This window comes from Nycticebus coucang, chromosome 6 (genome assembly GCF_027406575.1).
Source record: "Nycticebus coucang isolate mNycCou1 chromosome 6, mNycCou1.pri, whole genome shotgun sequence".
NCBI lineage: Eukaryota > Metazoa > Chordata > Mammalia > Primates > Lorisidae > Nycticebus > Nycticebus coucang.
The window spans coordinates 66,041,823-66,063,543 of record NC_069785.1 but is presented as its reverse complement, the minus strand read 5'-3'; the positions used below and the strand labels follow the sequence as shown (position 1 = coordinate 66,063,543).

Below are 21,721 nucleotides of genomic sequence, written 5' to 3'. Positions count from 1 at the left end.
CAAAGTTTAGTGCTCGTGTGTGTGCTTCTTCTCTTTCCCTCTCTCTCTTATACACACACATACATAATTACGAAGATTTTCCTGTAGTTACTATCCATACTTTCTAAAATTGATGTAATAGTATACAAATGGGAGAATCAGATGGGGATGAGTAGAAAACCAAAAGAATAGCTTCAAAGAAGATGAAGGCTTATTCATTTGGCCCTCTGTATACGTGAGTCCTGCATGTGTGGATTTAACTGACCTCAGATCAAAACTATTTGGAGGAAAAAGCCAACAATACAACAGTAAAAGTACAGTATAATATTAATAACTATTTACATAGCATTTACATTGTATTGGGTATTATAAGTAATATCCAGGTGATTTAAAGTATGTGGGAGGATGTGTGTAGTTTATATGCAAATACTGCACTATTTTGTATAGGGTACTTGATCATCTGCAGATTTTGGTGTAACTGCCTACAGATGCTGAGGGACAGCTATATGTGCAAGAGAAAAAGAAATCAGCCTTATTATTTAATTTAACCTACTGGGCCCCTGAACAATGACTAGGGCATTAAGGAAATGAAGACCAAACACTGTATTATTTAAGCAATTTAAAAACTACTTCTTAATCTGTGTTATTAATTTTACAGAACATAAATATGTTAAAGTACTTAACTTTGTTGAATTAAATAAAACATAATTAGTCAGAATTCTGATAGATCTCAGATAATTCAAATGAGTTTGAGAATAGTATTTTAAAGGTATACTTCAAATAGGTGTATATTTGTAAGCCATTTACTAAAAAATGTGACCATGCATATTTCATTATGGCATGGATACTTTCTTTTGTAGTTTCATGGTAGATTTTTTTTTAATATAGTAGAACTTTCCCAAATGATAAAATCATTTGAATGAAAACTCAAATATTGCTTGACTTATCTGTTTCAACTTTTCTAGGTAATGACATGTGTTTGGTGTAATAAAAAAGGTCTCTTGGCTACAAGTGGCAATGATGGCACCATCCGGGTATGGAATGTTACCAAGAAGCAATATTCACTGCAACAGACCTGTGTGTTCAACAGACTGTAAGTGCTAACATCACTTGTGTAACATTTAAAATAAGTGAATCCTAATCATGCCTCATTTTGGTTGTGTTAATGTAATCAAATTGTCTAAAATTTAGGAAACCTTTTTCTTAGATTAGTATTACTTTAACATTTCAGGATATAGCAATTCAGAAAGTATAATTTTTATTATATCTAGACTTACTCAGAATTAAATCAAGTTCTACTACTAAATAAATGTTCTGGGCGGCGCCTGTGGCTCAAGGAGTAGGGCACCGGCCCATATGCCGGAGGTGGTGGGTTCAAACCCAGCCCCGGCCAAAAACCACACCAAAAAAAATAAATAAATAAATGTTCTGTTACATATAACAGTAGGCTAATTTGTCATCAGTCTTCAAGGATTGCTTAGGAATTAGAGTAATTATGTTACTTTTATATCAGAATGTAGCATTTTTTTATAGTTTTATAGCCAGCTGTAGAAACTTCTTTTCTGAGCACTTTCCTAGAGATTGAGCAAACAAGAATCAATGTGCTCTGAATAACAAACAACCATGTGTAAACCCATACAAAATCTGAATGTCATTGTTGACAAATTACGTACTACATTAAATGAGGTCTAATCTAAGACTCACTGTTTTAATCTAATTATTCTTTTTTAATAATGATGACAAACACTAGCAATGCGTAATTGTCAAATATGTACTGTTGTCTATTTGAAACATTTTAAAATCTGAGGTTTAGTTTACTTTTGGGTGCCAGGGATTAGAATTCCATCCATGTCTGTTATATTCTAGGGAAGGGGATGCTGAGGAAAGCCTGGGTTCACCCAGTGATCCAAGTTTCTCACCTGTTTCCTGGAGTATTAGTGGCAAATATCTAGCTGGGGCTTTGGAAAAGATGGTGAATATCTGGCAAGTTAATGGTAAGACTCATGTAAATGCTCGTAAATTGCTGAAGGTTTTTTAACCCTTTCTCTTAGTCTTCTGCATCCAAACATTGGCTTCTTTTCACCTAAAATTTATAAACTATTCAACAGCTCTGCAAATGTGGTTTTAATTAGAGAGGAAATGCTCATTTCCTGACTGTTCTAGAAGAGTGTAAATTAACCTAGTAGTTGCAAACTAAAATTCTCTTCTTGTACTAGTTAAGTGTTCAGAATAGATTTTGAGGAGACAGTGGTCACTGAACTTTAAGCTGTGTATTCTTTTGAATTGCTTGAAGTATTTCTACTAATTATATTTGTTTCATAAGTACAAATTCTCATTAGTTTTTATTACATCTCTCTGGAAAGTAAAAATCATTATTGCAGTATTGGACTTATTAGTATTTTTGGTTTATTTTTACATATTTGAGGATTAGTTGTTCTGTTTCATGTTGAGGAATAGCTATAGCCTGGACTATAGGTAATTTTGTTATGTTAATTTGGTTTTCAGTAATCATTAGGAAAGGACTTAAGTGTTTGACATTTGTACACTGAATATTTTCCTTTATTCTCTCTTCTGTAAAACTACTAATTTTGTCCTATAAGCCTATTAATTTGATAATCAAATCAAATTAATAATCAGTATTAATAATAGCATATAAATGAAGGATCCAGCCTTCACAGTCTTATTCATAGTAGGCTGTTAGGAAAGTGGGGATTACATTGAGTATTATTAAAATTAAACAATTTAAGTAGTATTTTCTCATTTTTTCCCCTAAGAGTTAAGTAACAACTATTTAACATTTTCTCCCTCTTTAGGAGGAAAAGGATTAGTAGATATTCAGCCCCACTGGGTATCTGCCCTGGCTTGGCCAGAAGAGGGTCCAGCTGTAGCCTGGTCAGGAGAGTCTCCAGAATTATTGTTGGTAGGACGGATGGATGGATCTCTAGGACTGATTGAAGTTGTTGATGTATCTACCATGCACCGTCGAGAGTTGGAGCATTGCTATAGAAAGGATGGTAAATGATTATATTTGTGTCTGGTCGAGGTTTTGTCTGAGTAGACTTAGTTTTTTGACACTTGCTTTTAAAAATGCTGAACTGGGGCAGAGCCTGTGGTTCACTGGGTAGGGCACCAGCTCCATATACCAAGAGTGGCAGATTTGAACCCAGCCCCGGCCAAACTACAACAAAAAATAGCCAGACGTTGTGGCGGGTGCCTGTAGTCCCACTAGCTCGGGAGGCTGAGGCAAGAGAATCGCCTAAGCCCAGGAGTTGGAGGTTGCTGTGAGCTGTAACGCCGTGGCACTCTACTGAGGGCGATTAAAAAAATATGCTGAACTGAATATTACTTTTGGTATTTAATTCTAATTATCTATTAAATTGAAAGATAATTCTCTCAACCTCCACCATACATCTCTGCCAAAATGGTATTATAACATGGTATGGTATTATGTCATGGTATGGTACCAGGTTATAATGTATGGTTATTATTATATTACTCATTCATCCTTTGTGTAAATGACTTAACATTTATAGAAGACTCCCAGTCTTTAAAGTTAGGACTGTCCAAAAGGAGAAAAGTTAATTATCAAGTAATCATTAGTAGAGATGAAATTGTTAACAAATGAGTAAAATTAAGGAAACGAGGAAGAGGAAAGAGGAAGAGGAAAGAATTTCTGGTCTCACAAGAGATGGTAGGAAGTATGCTTTCATTTATTTCTCATTGAGTATCTTTGAATATGTATGCATCTTACAAAGTAGTTTTTGCTTGTTGTTTGCAGGAGTGGGGATAATTCAAAGATCATAGTACCTATTTACATAGCACTGTATTAGAATAGATGACACTTTTTTTAAATTTAAAAAATAGATAATATCTTCATAAAAAATAGATAATATCTTCATAGGGCTCAAAAATTTAAAAGTTTTAAAAGGTATACAGTGAGAAAATCTTTCTCCCATCCTCTCAGTCTGCCCTCACAGATAAATACTATTTTTACTTCTTTTATAGCCTTTCAGTATTATATATACTTAAAGAAGCAAATAAGAATAGAGATTATTAGAATAGAACATTTTGTTAGAATATAGAAACACACTGAATAGGGAATATTAAATAAGCAAAAGGAATAATTTTCTTTCTATGACTTGGATTATTTCACCTCTCAGTTTCATGGTAGATTCTGGTCCTGAACAAAAGAATCTGATACGGTGACTTAAAATTAGCAAGGGAATTCAATTTTTGTCTCTCTTTTTCAATAGCCATCTAAAAAAGAATGAAAGATTATAAATGGAGGTAGTCTTTGTCACTTATAAATGACACTTTTTAAGTGGGTTATATGGAATCCCTGCTGTAAGCCTACATTTTTTCTTAAATATCTTTAAAGAGCTGTTTGGAAGTGGTTATACAGTAGCATGCATTTGCTATGTTTAAAGTCTATCTTGTAAGTCAGACATTGATAAATCTTTTTCTTTTTTCCCTTTTTGTTTTTATCACGTTAGTGTCTGTTACTTGCATTGCTTGGTTCAGTGAAGACAGACCATTTGCAGTGGGATATTTCGATGGAAAATTATTATTGGGAACAAAGGAACCACTTGAGAAAGGAGGAATTGTTATAATTGATGCACATAAGGTAAAAACATCTTTATCAAATGATTGCTTTTTCTTTTTTACCATAGTATTCCTTAATACTAGTGTATTTAAAATTTTTTTGCATCAATCACTTATGACTTAATATTCATTCTCTTGTTATAGAGTCTTTGAACCATATATATATATGGAAAAGTCTATGTAAAAAGAACAGTCAAACCACAAAAGAATCAAAACCAAAACAGTGATGTGACACCTTGAGAACTCCCTACCCCCATTCAGAGTACCTGCCACTAATGTCAGCACCTCCACCCGTGAAGAATAATTCCTTTACCTTAAATAGAGGTTGCCAATTCAAGTGTTTATAGAACCACCTAGACAAAATAAGTGCATGAAACCAGGCGATGGAAGAGAGATGGAAGAGGGTTAAAGAAAAATCAGAAGAGCATAGTGATCACAGCCATATAAACATAAAACATGTCCTAGATTCTTTTAAGTGTTTGCTATTTTGGTTGTGATGTGCTTTTCTTTTTTAAAGTTCCTTCTTTTTCATAATATAACGATTAAAAGTCAATAAAAATAACTATCAATAAATGCAAATGCTAGCCGAGAATGGTGGTACACATGTATAGTCCAAGCTATTCAGGAGGCTGAGGTGGGAGAATCACTTGAGCCCAGGAATTTGAGACCAGCCTGGGCAACATAGCAAGACTCTCAAAATAAACAAAAAGCAAATACTAATGAGAGATAAACATATGTAGTATTCCTTTTGAGTCAATTTCATCATTCATTCATTCAGCTAACACTTACTGAGCTTTGACTCCAGCAAATATATACAGTGCAAATATATTAAAGGGAGAGTTGGTCTAGTGATTGGGAATGATATGGCAGTATATTATGATGTACATGATATATTGCTTTCTAAATAATTGAGTTACGGAAGTATTTATAAATTATTTATTTTAAAGTATTTATTTGTGAAGGAAGTTTACTCTGATTTTTTTTTCCTCCTACTATTTTAAGGATACGCTTGTTAGTATGAAGTGGGACCCAACAGGTCATATTCTTATGACATGTGCTAAAGAAGAAAATGTGAAACTCTGGGGGCCTATTTCAGGATGCTGGCGCTGTCTGCAATCACTCTGTCATCCATCTATTGTAAATGGCATCGCTTGGTGCAGCCTGCCAGGGAAAGGATCCAAGTTGCAGTTACTGATGGCTACGTATGTTGTGAATTTGTGTGTGTGTGTGTTTGTGTGTCTTAATTTTTATATTGTTATAGACTGTTATTTGCATCAGATGTGACTTCTCAGTAGTCTTAAACAGTTCATTGCCATTTACTGTTCTTACAATATATAAGACTGGGCTTGGTGCCTGTGGCTCAAGCGGCTTATACGCTAGCCACATATACCTGAGCTGGCAGGTTCGAATCCAACCCAGGCCCACCAAACAACAATGACTGCAACCAAAAAATAACCAGGTGTTGTGGTGGGCGCCTGTAGTACCAGCTACTTGGGAGGCTGAGGCATGAGAATCGCTTGAGCCCAGGAGTTGGAGGTTGCTGTGAGCTGTGACGCCACCGCACTCTACCCAGGGTGACAGCTTGAGGCTCTGTCTCAAAAAAAAAACAAAAACAATATGTAAGACTGTAATATTACCTCAGAGAAATAAAGAACAGTTATCTAGTGTGAAACCTGGTATATGGATGTGATGTTGTTAGAATATCAGTCCCAATTGTATTTCTTCTAATATGTCTACTGCAAATAAATTTTTAAAATAATACTGTGGTAGTTCTATCAGGGCTTAAGCGATTACTATTTTAATATGTTTTTACATCTGCATATTGATGTATTTTGGTTTTTATGTGATAATTTTTAAGTGGCTGTCAGAATGGCTTAGTGTGTGTTTGGCGCATTCCACAAGATACCACACAGACCAGCGTGACTAGTTCAGAAGGATGGTGGGATCAGGAATCAAATTGCCAGGTAATGTTCTGATGTTTTTGAACACCTCATCTGAAATCATAGGCAGAATATGTTATCCAAATAATTTTTCCCTAATTACTAACTTACTCATTATAACTCCAAGGGCAAGGCCCAGTAGGGAAATGTAAATGTCATAACTGTCATACTTTTTGTGTTCTCGAATTAGGTCAGAGGTAGCATAAAATTGCTTGGCAGGGTGAGATATTCAGTACATATTAAGTGGTGGTCATTATAATGGTAGTGGATATAATCAGTGCTACAGATTATATAGCATTGTATCAACCTACAAGATAGACCAGCCCTAACTTAAGTCATTGGTGTAATAAAATAGGAACACCAAATAGGCGTTTAATATTGGTGTAATAAAATAGGAACACCAAATGGGCATTGTGGCAGGTGCCAGTAGTCCCAGCTACTTGGGAGGCGGAAGCAGGAGAATCACTTGAGCCCAGGAGTTGGAGGTTTCTGTGAGCTGTGATGCCATGGCACTCTACCCAGGGCAACAGCTTAAGGCTCTGTCTCAAAAAAAAAAAAATTGGAACACCATGAGAGTACCCCCCATTCCTACTTCTGCCAAAATTCTACCTACGAAGAATGAGTCCTTTATCTTAAAAAAAAAAAAAAAAAAGTTACAAATTTAGGTACTTACAGAGCCATCTAGGCAACTAACAAATTCTTTAATCTGGGAGTTGGAAGGTATGGAAGGGGTTAAAAAATAAAACCAGAAAAAGCCAAGAAGCACACATGCTTCATACAAAGGCCAACAGGCTCCAGAGCTGGTTGTTGACATCTAGAATTGAGAGCTTATTGCTAACAGATTGTCTGATTTTTTTATAGAAGCTAAAAATCCAGTGTTTTAATTAAATCTCCCAATATTACACATTAGCACCTGAACTTAAAATTTCATCTCTGAGTGGCTAATCAAATCACATCTCTGAGCTACCAGTTTGGAACCTCTGTCCCTCTCCCTTTTGTTGATGATAGCCTCGGAAGAAATAAACTTTACATCATCCTTGGGTGAATGAGTACATCTGGTTTTATGGTGTCATAACTAAAAGGAGGATGGAACTTAAGAGCAGAGAGAAAGGGATGAAAAGGGAGGGAAGGGGTAGCCAGCTCACTAAAGGGAGAATATCATAGAAGTGGAGGCTGGAAAACTACAGATAAACCTGGTTTGCTCTTTGTGCAAGAGAGTAGACTGATGGACAGGCCTTGCCAATCCCACTTCTGAAGCCTGCAGAGCAAATATGTAGATTATACACCAAGTGATAGAACCATCAGCCAACAAAAAGAGAATTATTCATATAGTCAGCATGTACTATAAAAATGAAAATTACATGAAGCTCAAATTTAAAAATTAAAACACTGGTTAAAAAGTAGAAGTCAGAATTTTCCTGTCTCCGAGTGATAATTGGAACTTTGAAATGTAGGCATTTCTCCTAGTTTGAAGAATAGAAATGCATCCAAAAAATGAAACTCAACTTTAGGAAAGGAGAACCTGATTGATATTTTATCATTTATTTAGTCAGCCTAATTAACCTTGTGAGAGAAGTTGTTGCCCCACCCATATATATTTAATATATATGTTAAAAATAATGAATTGCAGGATGGATATAGGAAATCAGCAGGAGTCAAGTGTATTTATCAGCTGCGGGGACACATTACTCCTGTTCGAACTGTTACCTTTAGTTCTGATGGATTGGCCCTGGTGTCTGGAGGACTAGGTGGACTCATGAACATTTGGTCTTTAAGGGTAAGAGCATAGATTTTATTTTTATGTTAAGGAATGTTTGTACATTAATTTAAATACATGTGATAAAAATTAACCAATCCCAGAAATACTTCATGTAATCATATCTAGAATACTAAAGAAGCTCCTTTCAGAATCCGATACCGTTTAATTTTTCTTAAGGAAAAAAAGTATTTTTAAAGTCATCTGGGCCTAGAAAATTGGGTAGAGGGTATACAATTGGACATTGCTGAATTTACTGAAGTATAAATTTTAGAATATGTTTTTGTGATTGTGTCGTATAAATTTAAATGTCAATGATGCCTAAAGTTAAGTAATGAGCTTTGATAATTATATCTCATTTTAGGATGGCTCTGTCTTGCAAACTGTTGTGATAGGTTCTGGAGCTATTCAGACCACAGTGTGGATTCCAGAAGTTGGGGTAGCTGCTTGCTCAAATAGATCAAAGGTAATATTATGGTTATATCAAATCATAATAGAGCATAAGTCTATAAGGAACTTTAGATATCATAGTCTAAACACTTTATTTTATGGAGAAGAAACTTGATAGCAAGAGGGATTATTACTTTTTTAAGATAATTTGTAACATTTAGTGGCAGAAGGAGAATTAGAACCCAGATATCCTCATTTATAGTCTAGCACTTTTTATTTTTACTGTACACCTTACTTTGGTGAAAGTGCTTAAGTATTGAGTAATTTCATTTTTTCTTTTCTTTTCTTTTTTTTATTAAATCATAGCTGTGTACATTAATGTAATCATGGGGCACCATACACTGGTTTTATAGACCATTTGACACATTTTCATCACACTGGTTAACATAGCCTTCCTGGCATTTTCTTATGCCAGGAAGGCATAAGAAAAGACATTATGTTAAGACATTTACATTCTACATTTACTAAGTTTCACATATACCCTTGTAAGATGCACCGCAGGTGTAATCCCACCAATCACCCTCCCTCTGTCCACCTCCCACCTCCCTCTCCTCCCTCTCCCCCTTCCCCCTATTCTTAGGTTATAACTGGGTTATAGCTTTCATGTGAAAGCCATAAATTAGTTTCATAGTAGGGCCAAGTACATTGGATACTTTTTCTTCCATTCTTGAGATACTTTACTAAGAAGAATATGTTCCAGCTCCATCCATGTAAACATGAAAGAGGTAAAGTCTCCATCTTTCTTTAAGGCTGCATAATATTCCATGGTGAACATACACCACAATTTATTAATCCATTCGTGGATCGATGGGCACTTGGGCTTTTTCCATGAATTAGCAATTATGAATTAGGCTGCAATAACCATTCTGGTACAAATATCTTTGTTATGATGTGATTTTTGGTCTTCTGGGTATATGCCTAGTAGAGGAATTATAGGATTGAATGGCAGATCTATTTTTAGATCTCTAAGTGTTCTCCAAACATCTTTCCAAAAGGAATGTATTAATTTGCATTCCCACCAGCAGTGTAGAAGTGTTTCCTTTTCTCCACATCCACGCCAACATCTCTGGTCTTGGGATTTTGTGATATGGGCTAATCTTACTGGAGTTAGATGATATCTCAAAGTAGTTTTGATTTGCATTTCTCTGATGATTAAAGATGATGAGCATTTTTTCATATGTCTGTAGGCCGTGCGCCTGTCTTCTTCAGAGAAGTTTCTCTTCAAGTCCCTTGCCCAGCCTGTGATGGGATCACTTGTTCTTTTCTTGCTTATACGTTTGAGTTCTCTGTGGATTCTCGTTATTAAACCTTTGTTGGAAACATAACCTGCAAATATCTTCTCCCATTCTGATGGCTGTTTGCTTGCTTTACTTACTGTGTTCTTGGCTGTGCAGAAGCTTTTTAGTTTGATCAGGTCCCAGTAGTGTATTTTTGAAGCTGCTTCGATTGCCCGGGGGTCCTCCTCAAAAAATACTCGCCCAGATCGATTTCTTCAAGAGTTTTCCCTGCACTCTCTTCTAGTATTTTTATAGTTTTGTGTCTTAAGTTTAAATCTTTAATCCAATGAGAGTCTATCTTAGTTAATGGTGAAAGGTATGGGTCCAGTTTCAGTCTTCTACAGATTGCCAGCCAGTTCACCCAGCACCATTTGTTAAATAGGGAATCTTTTCCCTACTGAATGCTTTTAATTGGCTTGTCAAAGATCAAATAACGGTAAGTAGCTGGATTCATCTCTTGGTTCTCTATTCTGTTCCAGATATCTACTTCTCTGTTTTTGTGCCAGTACCACACTGTTTTGATCACTATTGATTTATAGTATAGTCTGAGGTCTGGTAGCATGATTCCTCCTGCTTTGTTTTTATTTCTGAGGAATGTCTTGACTATTCAAGGTGTTTTCTGATTCCATATGAAATATTATTTTTTCAAGATCTTTAAAGTATGACAGTGGAGCTTTAATAGGGATTGCATTAAAATTGTATATTGCTTTGGGTAGTATGGACATTTTAACAATGTTGATTCTTCCCAGCCATGAGCATGGTATGTTTTTCCATTTGGTAACATTTTCAGCTATTTCTTTTCTTAGAGTTTCATAGTTCTCTTTATAGAGATCTTTCACGTCCTTTGTTAGATAAACTCCCAAATATTTCATCTTCTTTGGCACTACTGTGAATGGAATAGAGTCCTTAACTGTTTTTTCAGCTTGACTATTGTTGGTATATATAAAGGCTACAGATTTATGAATGTTGATTTTGTAACCTGAGAAGCTTCTATATTCATTGATCACTTCTAAGAGTTTTGTAGTAGAATCCCTGGTGTTTTCCAGATATACAATCATATCATCTGCGAAGAGCGAAAGTTTGATCTCTTCTGACCCTATGTGGATACCCTTGATCGCCTTTTCTTCGCTAATTGTGGTGGCTAAAACTTCCATTACAATGTTTAAAAGCAGTGGAGACAATGGGCAGCCTTGTCTGATTCCAGATCTGAGTGGAAATGATTTCAATTTAACTCCATTCAATACGATATTGGCTGTGGGTTTGCTGTAGATGGCCTCTATCAGTTTAAGAAATGTCCCTTCTATACCAATTTTCTTAAGTGTTCTGATCATGAAGGGATGCTGGATATTATCAAAAGCTTTTTCTGCATCAGTTGAGAGAATCATATGGTCTTTGTTTTTTAATTTGTTTATGTGCTGAATTATACTTATAGATTTATATATATTGAACCAGCCTTGAGACCCTGGGATAAAACTGACTTGGTCATGATGTATAATTTGTTTGATGTGTTGCTGGATTCTGTTTGTTAGGATCTTGTTGAATATTTTTGCGTCTATATTCATTTGTGATATTGGCCTATAATTTTCTTTTCTTGTTGGGTCTTTTCCTGGTTTGGGGATCAGGGTGATGTTTGCTTCACAGAACGTGTTGGGTAGTCTTCTTTCTTTTTTTACATTTTGGAACAGGTTGAGTAATAGAGGTACTAATTCCTCCTTAAAGGTTTGGTAGAATTCTGACGTGAAGCCATCTGGTCCCGGGCTTTTCTTTTTAGGAAGGTTTTGTATGGTTGATGCTATTTCAGAACTTGATATGGGCCTGTTCAACATTTTCACTTGATTCTGGCTAAGTCTTGGAAGGTGATGTGCTTCCAAGTATTGGTCAATTTCCTTCAGATTTTCATATTTCTGAGAATAAAATTTTTTGTAATATTCATCAAGGATTTTTTGAATTTCTGAGGAGTCTGTTGTTATTTCATCTTTTGTCATTTCTCATTGATGAGATTAGAGATTTTACTCTTTTTTTCCTGGTTAGGTTAGCCAAAGGTTTATCTATTTTATTGACCTTTTCAAAAAACCAGCTTTTTGATTTATTGATCTGTTGTATAATTCTTTTGTTTTCAATTTCCTTTAATTCTTTTCTTCTACTGGGTTTGGGGTTGGAATGTTCTTCCTTTTCCAGTTGCTTGAGATGTCCCAGTAAGTTGTTAACTTCCTCTCTTCCTGTTCTCTTGAGGAAGGCATGCAGTGCTATAAATTTCCCTCTTAGGACTGCCTTTGCGGCATCCCAGAGGTTCTGATAATGAGTCTTCATTGTTGTTTTTTTCCAGAAATTTGGCAATTTCCTTCTTAATCTCATCTCTGACCCTGCTATCATTCAGCATAAGGTTATTTAACTTCCATGTTTTTGTATGTGTATGCAGATTCCTGTTGTTACTGAGTTCAACTTTTATTCCATGGTGGTCTGAGAGGATGCAAGGAATAATTTCTATTCCTTTAAATTTAGTGAGGTTAGACTTGTGACCTAAGATGTGATCGATTTTGGAGTATGTTCTGTGGGCTGATGAGAAGTATGTGTATTCAGTTTTGTTGGGATGAAATGTTCTGTAGATGTCTGCTAAATCCAAATGTTGGATGGTTAGGTTTAAATCTAAAATTTCTTTGCTCAGCTTCTTATTGGAGGATCTATCTAACACTGCCAAAGGAGTGTTGAAATCTCAAACTATTATGGAGCTGGAGGAAATCAAGTTGCTCATGTCTTTTAGGGTTTCTCTTATAAATTGAGGTGCATTCTGGTTGGGTGCATAGATATTAATAATTGAAATCTCATCATATTGAATATTACCCTTAACAAATATGAAGTGACCATTCTTATCCTTCCTTACTTTTGTTGATTTAAAGCCTATTATATGTGCAAATAAAATTGCAACACCTGCTTTTTTCTGATTACCATTTGCCTGAAATATGGATGACCATCCTTTCACCCTGAGTCTATATTTATCTTTTAAGGTAAGATGTGACTCTTGTATGCAGCAAATATCTGGCCTGAGTTTTTGTATCCAGTCAGCTAACGTGTGCCTCTTTAGAGGACAGTTTAAGCCGTTCACATTAATGGAGAATATTGATAAGTCTGGTAAAATTTTGGGTATTGAGTGTTTTGAAAGTGCAGTGGACATTTTTAATCCTTTCGCCACCGTGGAAGTTGGAGTTTGATCAAAAGTTTCTGAGTGAGTTTACTTTTGTGGTAGAGCATTGGGATGGTCATTATGGAGGATAGGTCTGAGAATATCCTGAAGAGCTGGTTTGGTTATGGCAAATTTCTTCAACATATGAATGTCATTAAAATATTTAATTTCTCCATCATAAATGAAACTCAGTTTAGCTGGATACAGGATCCGGGGTTGAAAGTTATTTTGCTTTAGGAGAGTAAAAGTCGATGACCACTCTCTTGTGGCTTGAAAAGTTTCAGCAGAGAGATCTGCAGTCATTCTAATATTCTGCCCTTTGTAGGTAATGGATTTCTTACGTCTGGCTGCTTTCAGAATTTTCTCCTTCATATTAACTTTAGTGAAGTTAATTATGATACGCCTGGGGGATGTCTTATTGGGATTGAGTCGTGCTTGGGTTCTGAAACTGTCTGATATCTGAATTTCAGAATCTCTTGGCATGTCTGGAAAATTCTCTTTCATAGTTTCATGGAGAAGGGCCTATGTGCCTTGCGAGGCCACTTCATCACTTTCAGGGATTCCAATGAAGCCTTCTTTGAATTATCCCAGAGCTCTTAGAGAATGATCCGTTTTTGCTCTCCATTTCTCTTCCTCTTTGAGAGTTTGGGAGCGTTCAAGGGCTTGGTCTTCAATGTCAGAAATCCTTTCTTCTGCTTGCTCCACTCTGTTACTGAGGGATTCTACTGTATCTTTCAGATCTTTGAGGGCTGCAAATTCTTGCTTCCGTGTGTCAAAATCTTTGGTGGTTTTGTCTTTAAATTCGTTAAATTCTTGAGACAACCTTTGAATTTGTCCTCGAATTTCTAATTCCAACTTTTGAATTGCTACTCAAATTTCTAATTCCAAATTTTCCTCCATTTTGTTAATCTTGTTTGCAATCCAAATTCTGAATTCGATTACTGACATTTCGGCCAGCTGTTTATGAATGGGATCTTCAGTTACATCTGCCATATCTTTCCTTGGGGGGGTTGATCTATTTTGGTTATTCATGTTACCAGAGTTTTTCTGCTGATTCCGCCCCATGAATGTTTTACACCGTTTGATTTTTCCCCTGGAGCTTTGTCGAGGACCTGTACAGTGCTATGGCTGAGAAACTGGGGACCTGTTTGGTGTGGTGGGGCTAAGTGGTTCTGCCTTGTTTTCAGCTGGTTTCAGTTGGACTCTAGTGAAACAGTTACTCTGGGTTGAAGTCTCAGCTGTGGAGAAATACCAGCAATTAAGTCACCCTGCCCCCTACAGGCAACAATTGGAAAAAGAAGATCAAACCTTCCTACAACCACACACCCAGGGCACCACCTGAATAGTCCTTGGGTGATTGGCTGAGTTCAAAATGTCCAAATCAATTGTCTCAGTCAGCACCTGTCTCAGGTGGGAGAGTTTAATTAAAAGGTCTCTGGCAACTGAATCGCAGGGGTCTGGTGACTACTCTGATATGGCTTGCGCCAGTGCTCCGTGGAGTCAGGAGGACCCACCCAGCAAATAGATCAGTCTGGGAAGGTTGATGCCTTCTTCCCCACCTTGCACCTCTGTCACACCCAGTCACTGATAGTCCCACAGGGCTTTCACCCAGTTGCCTGTAGTGAATAGATACTCCAGGGGTTTGCACCTGCCTGAATCACAAGGAATCACAAGGAAATCTATTTCTGCTCAGCCATGCCGCTGCACTCTGCCTCTATCTAGCAGCGGGAGGTGAGCCCTGACAACCTCGGGCACTTGATGGAGGCTAGGGGGTGTTCACTCAGTTCCAGCCCTGCCCCTGATTGATGTTACTGACAGAACAGAACAGAACAACTTTGCGGGAATTTGTTTCTGTCCCTGCTAAATTCCCCTGCAGAAGAGAAGCTGTTTTGAGTTCCCAGATCCTGTGCCTCAGGCCCTATCCTTGCTCCTGCAGGTTTGTATTCGGTTACCTGTCAGTTCTAGCCTCCTGTCTTCCTTTGTGTATAGGCTGACAGTCCCCTGAGGGCCGAGTGCATCTTAGGCTCAGTAAAGCGGTCCTCTGGGTCAGCCCCGCCCTGGGAACTTCCCGGCTGTGCGCATGCATTTCTAGTCCCCGCGCTCCACCCAGGCTGGTACCGCCTCAGGCAAACCCTTTACTCATGGGGCCTGCGTTTCTGTCCCAGATCGGTTCCGTGGTGGTTGCCACCTGAGTAGATGCCCGGCCTCCTCTGGTTGCCCAGGGAGACAGGTGGTGTGGCTTCTGAATATCCGGGAGTGAGCCCTATTGTTGCCAAAAGACAGCTGCTGTTCTGCGCCTCGGGGCACCGCTGCTCCAGTGTTGTTCCCTCTCAGCCGACCATCCTCTCCTCACTCCCGTGCCCCAGAGTCAGCACTGACCAGATGCTGTTTAAGCCCTGTCCACACCCCTCGAGAAATCACCCAGGAATCTGGACTCCTGGGGGACAGGCCTCCGGACCTCAGAGTGAGAGTGGAGGGGAGTGCTGGGAGCTCAGAGTTGCAGGTAGAGAATATATACAGTTTTATACAGTTTTATGCCTGGCAAGAGAATGCAGTGGCACCCTAGTAGGGGAGGTAGGTCCAGTTTTTATAGGGTCTCTCCTGTGGAGTGTAGTGGAGGGACCTTTGAACTCTGCTCATTTGTTTGTGGGGCACTCTGAGCTGTTCTCATGGGGGAGGGGACTCCCGTCTGCTTGGTGATGGATTTTGTACCTTTTGTTTTTATCCTTGGGGTCGCAGCTCACCTCAGCGTGGTTGATGTGCGTTCTTCAACCTTCTCTCTTGGTGCGGCTCTAATCCACCAGGTTACTTGCTAAATTTCTGTCCTTTAACTCTCCTTCTGGACGGGAGCCTCTCTGGATGATACTCTTTTACTGCCTCTCCAACATCTGAGGTCAAGTAATTTCATTTCTGTGTGGAAAGTTACAAAGTAGATTTTGACTTTCTGCCCTGAGTTTTGATGTAGCACTAAGCTATCTCAGAATATTCCTCAAAAAAAGCTATTACAAAGACGTTTCACTTAAGTATACATAATTTATCTTGGCTTTCAAATTTAATATTTTAGGCTAGATGTGGTGGCTAATGTTATCCTAGCACTTTAGAAGACTGAGGCAGGATGATTATGTGAGGCTAGGTGTTTGAGACTAGCCTGGGCAATATAGCAAGACACCTCATCTCTGCAAAAAGTTAAAAAGTTAGCCAGGAATGATGACATGCACCTGTAGTCCTACAGCTACTTGGGAAGCAGAGGCAGGAAGATCTCTTGAGCCCAGGAGTTTGAGGCTGTAGTGAGTTAAGATGGTACCACTGTATTTCCAGCTGGATGATAAAGTGAAACCCTATCGCTTAACTGCCCTGCTTATGAAGTAACTCTAAGATATGACATTATGTTTTACAGTAGAGCCATGTGCCACTTTGATTTACATTTTGTGTGGTTAAGTGATGTTAAAATAAGCTATAAACCTGCATGTAGTCCTACTGAAGGCAGAAGTGGCCTATGTAGAATAAGCCAAAGTGCTGCCTCTTTTGCAGCTATATTCCTCTAGACTTTTGAAGTATATTAGATACCTTATCCTACAAGTCCTGTGAAATAGCTAATAATTGACATGATTTTCTTAAAAAGAATGAGCTAATTCAAGATTTTTCATAAATTTTGTGATTCTTATTCATTTTTACTTAGTCAAAATTTAGGATGCTTTAAAGTTCCATAGGCATTAAAAATACAGAGTTTTGGGGTATATGATGTGCAAAAGACAAAAATGTTTAATACAATTACTACAAGAAATTTCTCAAATTGAATGATGATACATTATCTTTTATTTAAACAAATTCATGTGGTATAATTTATTTTCAACCAGGATGTCTTGGTTGTGAATTGTACGGCAGAATGGGCTGCTGCCAATCACGTTTTAGCAACCTGTAGAACAGCACTGAAACAACAAGGTGTTCTGGGATTGAACATGGCTCCCTGCATGAGAGCATTTCTGGAGCGGTTGCCTATGATGCTTCAGGAGCAGTATGCCTATGAAAAGGTAGTTCATTACACTTACTCCTCAAGATCCCACAGAGACCTGGTGCTTTGTAACTTGAATTTATCCCTTACGGTTATGAAGGCTGAGGAAAATATGTGGGGCTATTTGGGCAGAATCAAATGAAGATATCATGCCTAAAACACTTATCCTAAGCCTGTTATTACTTTGTTTTCACCAGATTAAAAAAATTTATATCATTCTTTTTTGGATTAGTCACTCCAAAACTTCTTAAAATACCTATGCCTCAGAGTATCATCTTCCCCTTTCTGAGTCATGTATCTGTTTTTGTGTGGCTTTGCCATCCCAAAGTTGGGGAGTGGGGATGGATATGGGTACCAGAGTGAACATCCTCTTCACTTACTAGGTCAATCTTTATGGAAAGTCTAGTGGAAGAGCTACATTGAACTGAGTAGAGTAATTAAATACTGGAATAAGGAATTGTAGAATTTGGACTTGTCCAGGCAGTGATTCTAAAAGCCTATCTGCCATCCCTCCGTAGTCACAATGTACTGCCCCTAGGTAAAGTTCTTTGGAGTGTTTTTTTCCTCCTCCTTTTTTCTTTGCCAAGTTACATTAATATAATCAACTGTTAGCACACCCAGTTAATTTCACTGATGTATTTGCCCTGGTTTTCTTTTCTGAATCACTCAGTCTCTCACAGAGTTGCTTTACCATGACTAGGGAATGGTATGGAAGAAGGGAGAATTTTCCTTTGATGACTGTCAGGGCTCCTCTTGATAAAGGAGGAAATATGAAAGGGAGCAAATCTTCATGGTTTAGTTATCTGGGTTTTCCTTCCAATTAAAAAAAACCTATAATGAAGCTACATTAAATGCAATGTGATATCTTGGATTGGATCCTGGAATAGAAAGTGAATATTAGTGAGAAAACTGGGAAAAAATAAATGAAGGTCTGTGGTTTCATTAATATTGTATTCATGTTAGTTTCTTAGTTTTGATAATGGTGCCAGTATTATGTAAGATGTCAGTGTTAGAGAAAGTTAGGTGAAGGGTATATGGAAATTCTCTATACTATCTCTGTAACTCTGCAAATCTAAAATTATTTTAAAGCAAAAAGATTAAAAAATAGTAAACTCAAGAAAATGATTATAGGTTTGTAGAATGCAGTAGGTTAATTTAGAATCTTTTACATGGAGTTTCAGCATAACATTCTTGTATTTTCTTTTAGCCTCATGTGGTTTGTGGTGACCAGCTTGTTCATAGCCCCTATATGCAATGTCTGGCTTCCCTTGCTGTGGGACTTCATCTAGATGAGCTATTATGTAACCCTCCAGTGCCACCACACCACCAGAACTGTCTCCCTGACCCTGCATCCTGGAATCCAAATGAGTGGGCATGGTTAGAATGTTTCTCAACTACCATTAAAGCTGCTGAAGCCCTGACCAATGGAGCCCAGTTTCCAGAATCTTTTACTGTTCCAGATCTAGAACCTGTTCCAGAGGATGAACTTGTATTCCTAATGGTAAATATAATATGAGCTATTATTTACAGCTGACATTGTATCATGGATGTTGGATGTATAGCAGACCCTTACTATGCATTTACTATCTTGAGTGGGTTTAGATAAACTTAAAATGTTTTTCCTTCAGATAGTCACTTTTAGTCTGATAGCAGGCCTCTATGGTGCCAGAGATTGATAATATGAGAACTGTGGAGCTCTTGTAAGCCTACCCATTCTCAATGACATAATCTCATATTTTCCCATTTCCCTTTGCCTGTTTAGTGCTTTATTTGTAAATATTTTATAGATATTTTCCAGGTCATCCAGGTTTATGCTACATAAAGATTCTAATTTATTAGGCACTTCAATCATGTTTTTAATCAGCATCAAATAAGAATATGGAAGAGCATTCCAATTGTGATTTCTTTCTTATTGTATTTGCAAGTGTCTAGCTGTAGAAACTGTGATGTAGATAAAATGTCTTTATAGATAGGGGTTTGGCGCCCATAGCACAGTGGTTATGGTGCCAGCCACATACACCGGGGCTGGCGAGTTTGAACCTGGCCCAGGCCTGCCAAACAACAATAATAACAAATAGCCAGGAGTTGTGGCCTGTAGTCCCAGCTACTTGGGAGGCTAAGGCAAGAGCATCACTTAAGCCCAAGAGTTTGAGGTTGCTATGAGCTATGACGCCACAGCACTCTACCAAGGGCACCATAGTGAGACTGTCTCAAAAAGGAAAAAAAAAGTCTTTGTAGATAGTATAGGCTAGCACCTGATCTGATAATCCCTTTTGGTACTTAAATTTTACTTATATAAATATAAATACAATATAGAACAGACAAATGAATTGAGGAAAATTATCTAAATTGTCTTAATGCAGTAATGCATTGCTTAATAATGGGGATATGTTCGGAGAAATGCACTGTTAGGCAATTTTGACATTGTGCAGACATCATAGAACATACTTACACAAACCTAGGTGATACAGACTTCTACACACATAACCTATACAACATATTACTTTATTGAATAGGAAATTGTCACACAATGCTTAAATATTTGTGTCTTTAAACACAGAATAGGTATAATAAAAAGATGGTTTTATAATCTTATGAGACCACTGTCACAAGTGTGGTCTATTGTTGACCAAAATATCGTTATTTGGCATGTGACTATAGGGAATATTTTAATCAGGGAATGTCCTTCTGAGCCTGTTTGGCTCAGCTTTCTCATTTAGTAGCTGAGGAAACTAAAGCCTGGAAAGATGAAGTGATTTTTCTACAGTGACATGACACAGGAGTTTATGGGAGGAAGTGATTCTTGTATGTGACCTTGTATCTGTGGATGTTCAGAAAACTCATGCTTATCTTTGAATCACCAAAGTGGTAGTAATAGTGAGAGCGAAAGCATTTATAATAAAATAAAATACTGATAATGCACAAAATCAAGTTTCATATAATTATAAAACTGGTCTCAAATGACTTCTCGTAATATTACAGATAAATCCTGGCTAAGCAGGACTAATCCTAATGTGCCCCTTGTCTTCCAGGATAACAGTAAATGGATTAATGGCATGGATGAACAAATCATGTCTTGGGCAACTTCAAGACCTGAGGTCAGTAAAGATGAAGATGGTGGTTCTCAGTGAATGTTTTGATTCTAAATGCTTGTGTCTCTGTGCTCTGGTATAGAGGCTGGGACACGTTGGTACTCGGTATGTGCTTGTTTGAATGAATGGATAAATCTAATTTTGAGTTGATTGTGATTTCTAGGACTGGCACCTGGGAGGTAAATGTGATGTCTACTTGTGGGGTGCTGGCAGGCATGGACAGCTGGCAGAAGCTGGAAGAAATGTAATGGTGCCTGCAGCAGCTCCTTCATTCTCACAAGCCCAGCAGGTAACTAATAGGGTAAAAATGGAGAAGAAACTTGAGAATTGTCAATTCTAATTGCTTTGCTGTCAGTAATTTGCAATATAGGATGAAACTTACCCATTTTATGATCTGTTGGGAGGAATCATTAAAAAAAGTCATGCTGTATAACTTTTAAATAAAAGCTTCCCTAGGTTTTTATCATACTTAAGTTTTGTTTAAAAGTTTCTAAACTTTTCTTACTTCCAAATGTAATGAGTTAACATCATGATGCATTGAGCCAGCCTGGTATATATATTTATAGAAGTTTCAATACTCCTAATAAGTGATTCTGTCTTTGGGGCAATAAACTTCTCAGGATGTTTAGCTGGATTTCATTGACGCCACTGACCTGTTCTGATAAATCATGGTGCTGTGTATTTCCAAACCTTTCTCGAGGCCCCTGCTTTCTCTTTTGTTCTCTACCTCAGATAATTCCAGAATGCACAACTCTTTCTTACATATGTTCCCTCCAGTTTCTCCTTCTTTCTAGCCCAGTCTTTAATATTTCCCCGCTACCTTTTCTCTTTCATTTAACTATTTTGTTGTTCTAAACTATTTTAAATAATCGAATGAATCTCCTGCATAAGCAGTTTTATAGTAACTAAGGGCTTAAGTTATAATAACTTCTTCTTCTTTATTTAAAGGATAATTGAATTGATAAAGGTATCTTAAGTATACTAAATATACATAGAATAATTTCAGATGTTTACGTGTTGAAGTTATGTAATGAAAAATAAAATATTTAATTGTATGTTTTTATACTAGGTCATATGTGGTCAGAACTGTACCTTTGTCATCCAAGCCAATGGCACAGTGTTGGCTTGTGGAGAAGGAAGTTATGGCAGATTAGGACAAGGAAATTCAGATGACCTTCATGTGCTGACAGTTATTTCAGCCTTACAAGGTAAAATTCTCCTTAATTAAAAGCTTGTCAGAACCTACAACCTAACTGTAGGTTTGCATGTACTGGAACTTTTCTCAAACCTTTACAAGATAAACTCATATTGGGTTTTTGCTTTTATTTAAATTCTAACTTAAGCATGTATACAACCTTAATTTATATTTAAGCTATATTGTTTTGCAATGCTAGAATTCAATGACTATTTTTGAGACCCACTGAAGATTGTA

The 21,721-nt window shown here is 37.3% G+C and overlaps 1 protein-coding gene across 1 annotated transcript in view; it reads left to right on the top strand.

Annotated features, from left to right (window-relative positions):
* HERC1 (HECT and RLD domain containing E3 ubiquitin protein ligase family member 1) overlaps positions 1-21,721 on the top strand; it is a 231,092-nt gene that overhangs the window by 184,638 nt on the left and 24,733 nt on the right. Inside the window, exons 52-64 of the mRNA XM_053596078.1 lie at positions 945-1,072; positions 1,846-1,973; positions 2,793-2,993; positions 4,473-4,603; positions 5,584-5,783; positions 6,440-6,545; positions 8,152-8,298; positions 8,642-8,743; positions 17,043-17,216; positions 18,405-18,698; positions 20,230-20,295; positions 20,453-20,578; positions 21,359-21,497. Coding sequence (XP_053452053.1) covers positions 945-1,072; positions 1,846-1,973; positions 2,793-2,993; positions 4,473-4,603; positions 5,584-5,783; positions 6,440-6,545; positions 8,152-8,298; positions 8,642-8,743; positions 17,043-17,216; positions 18,405-18,698; positions 20,230-20,295; positions 20,453-20,578; positions 21,359-21,497 — 1,942 coding nt within the window. The remainder of the gene's footprint in view (positions 1-944; positions 1,073-1,845; positions 1,974-2,792; positions 2,994-4,472; positions 4,604-5,583; positions 5,784-6,439; positions 6,546-8,151; positions 8,299-8,641; positions 8,744-17,042; positions 17,217-18,404; positions 18,699-20,229; positions 20,296-20,452; positions 20,579-21,358; positions 21,498-21,721) is intronic.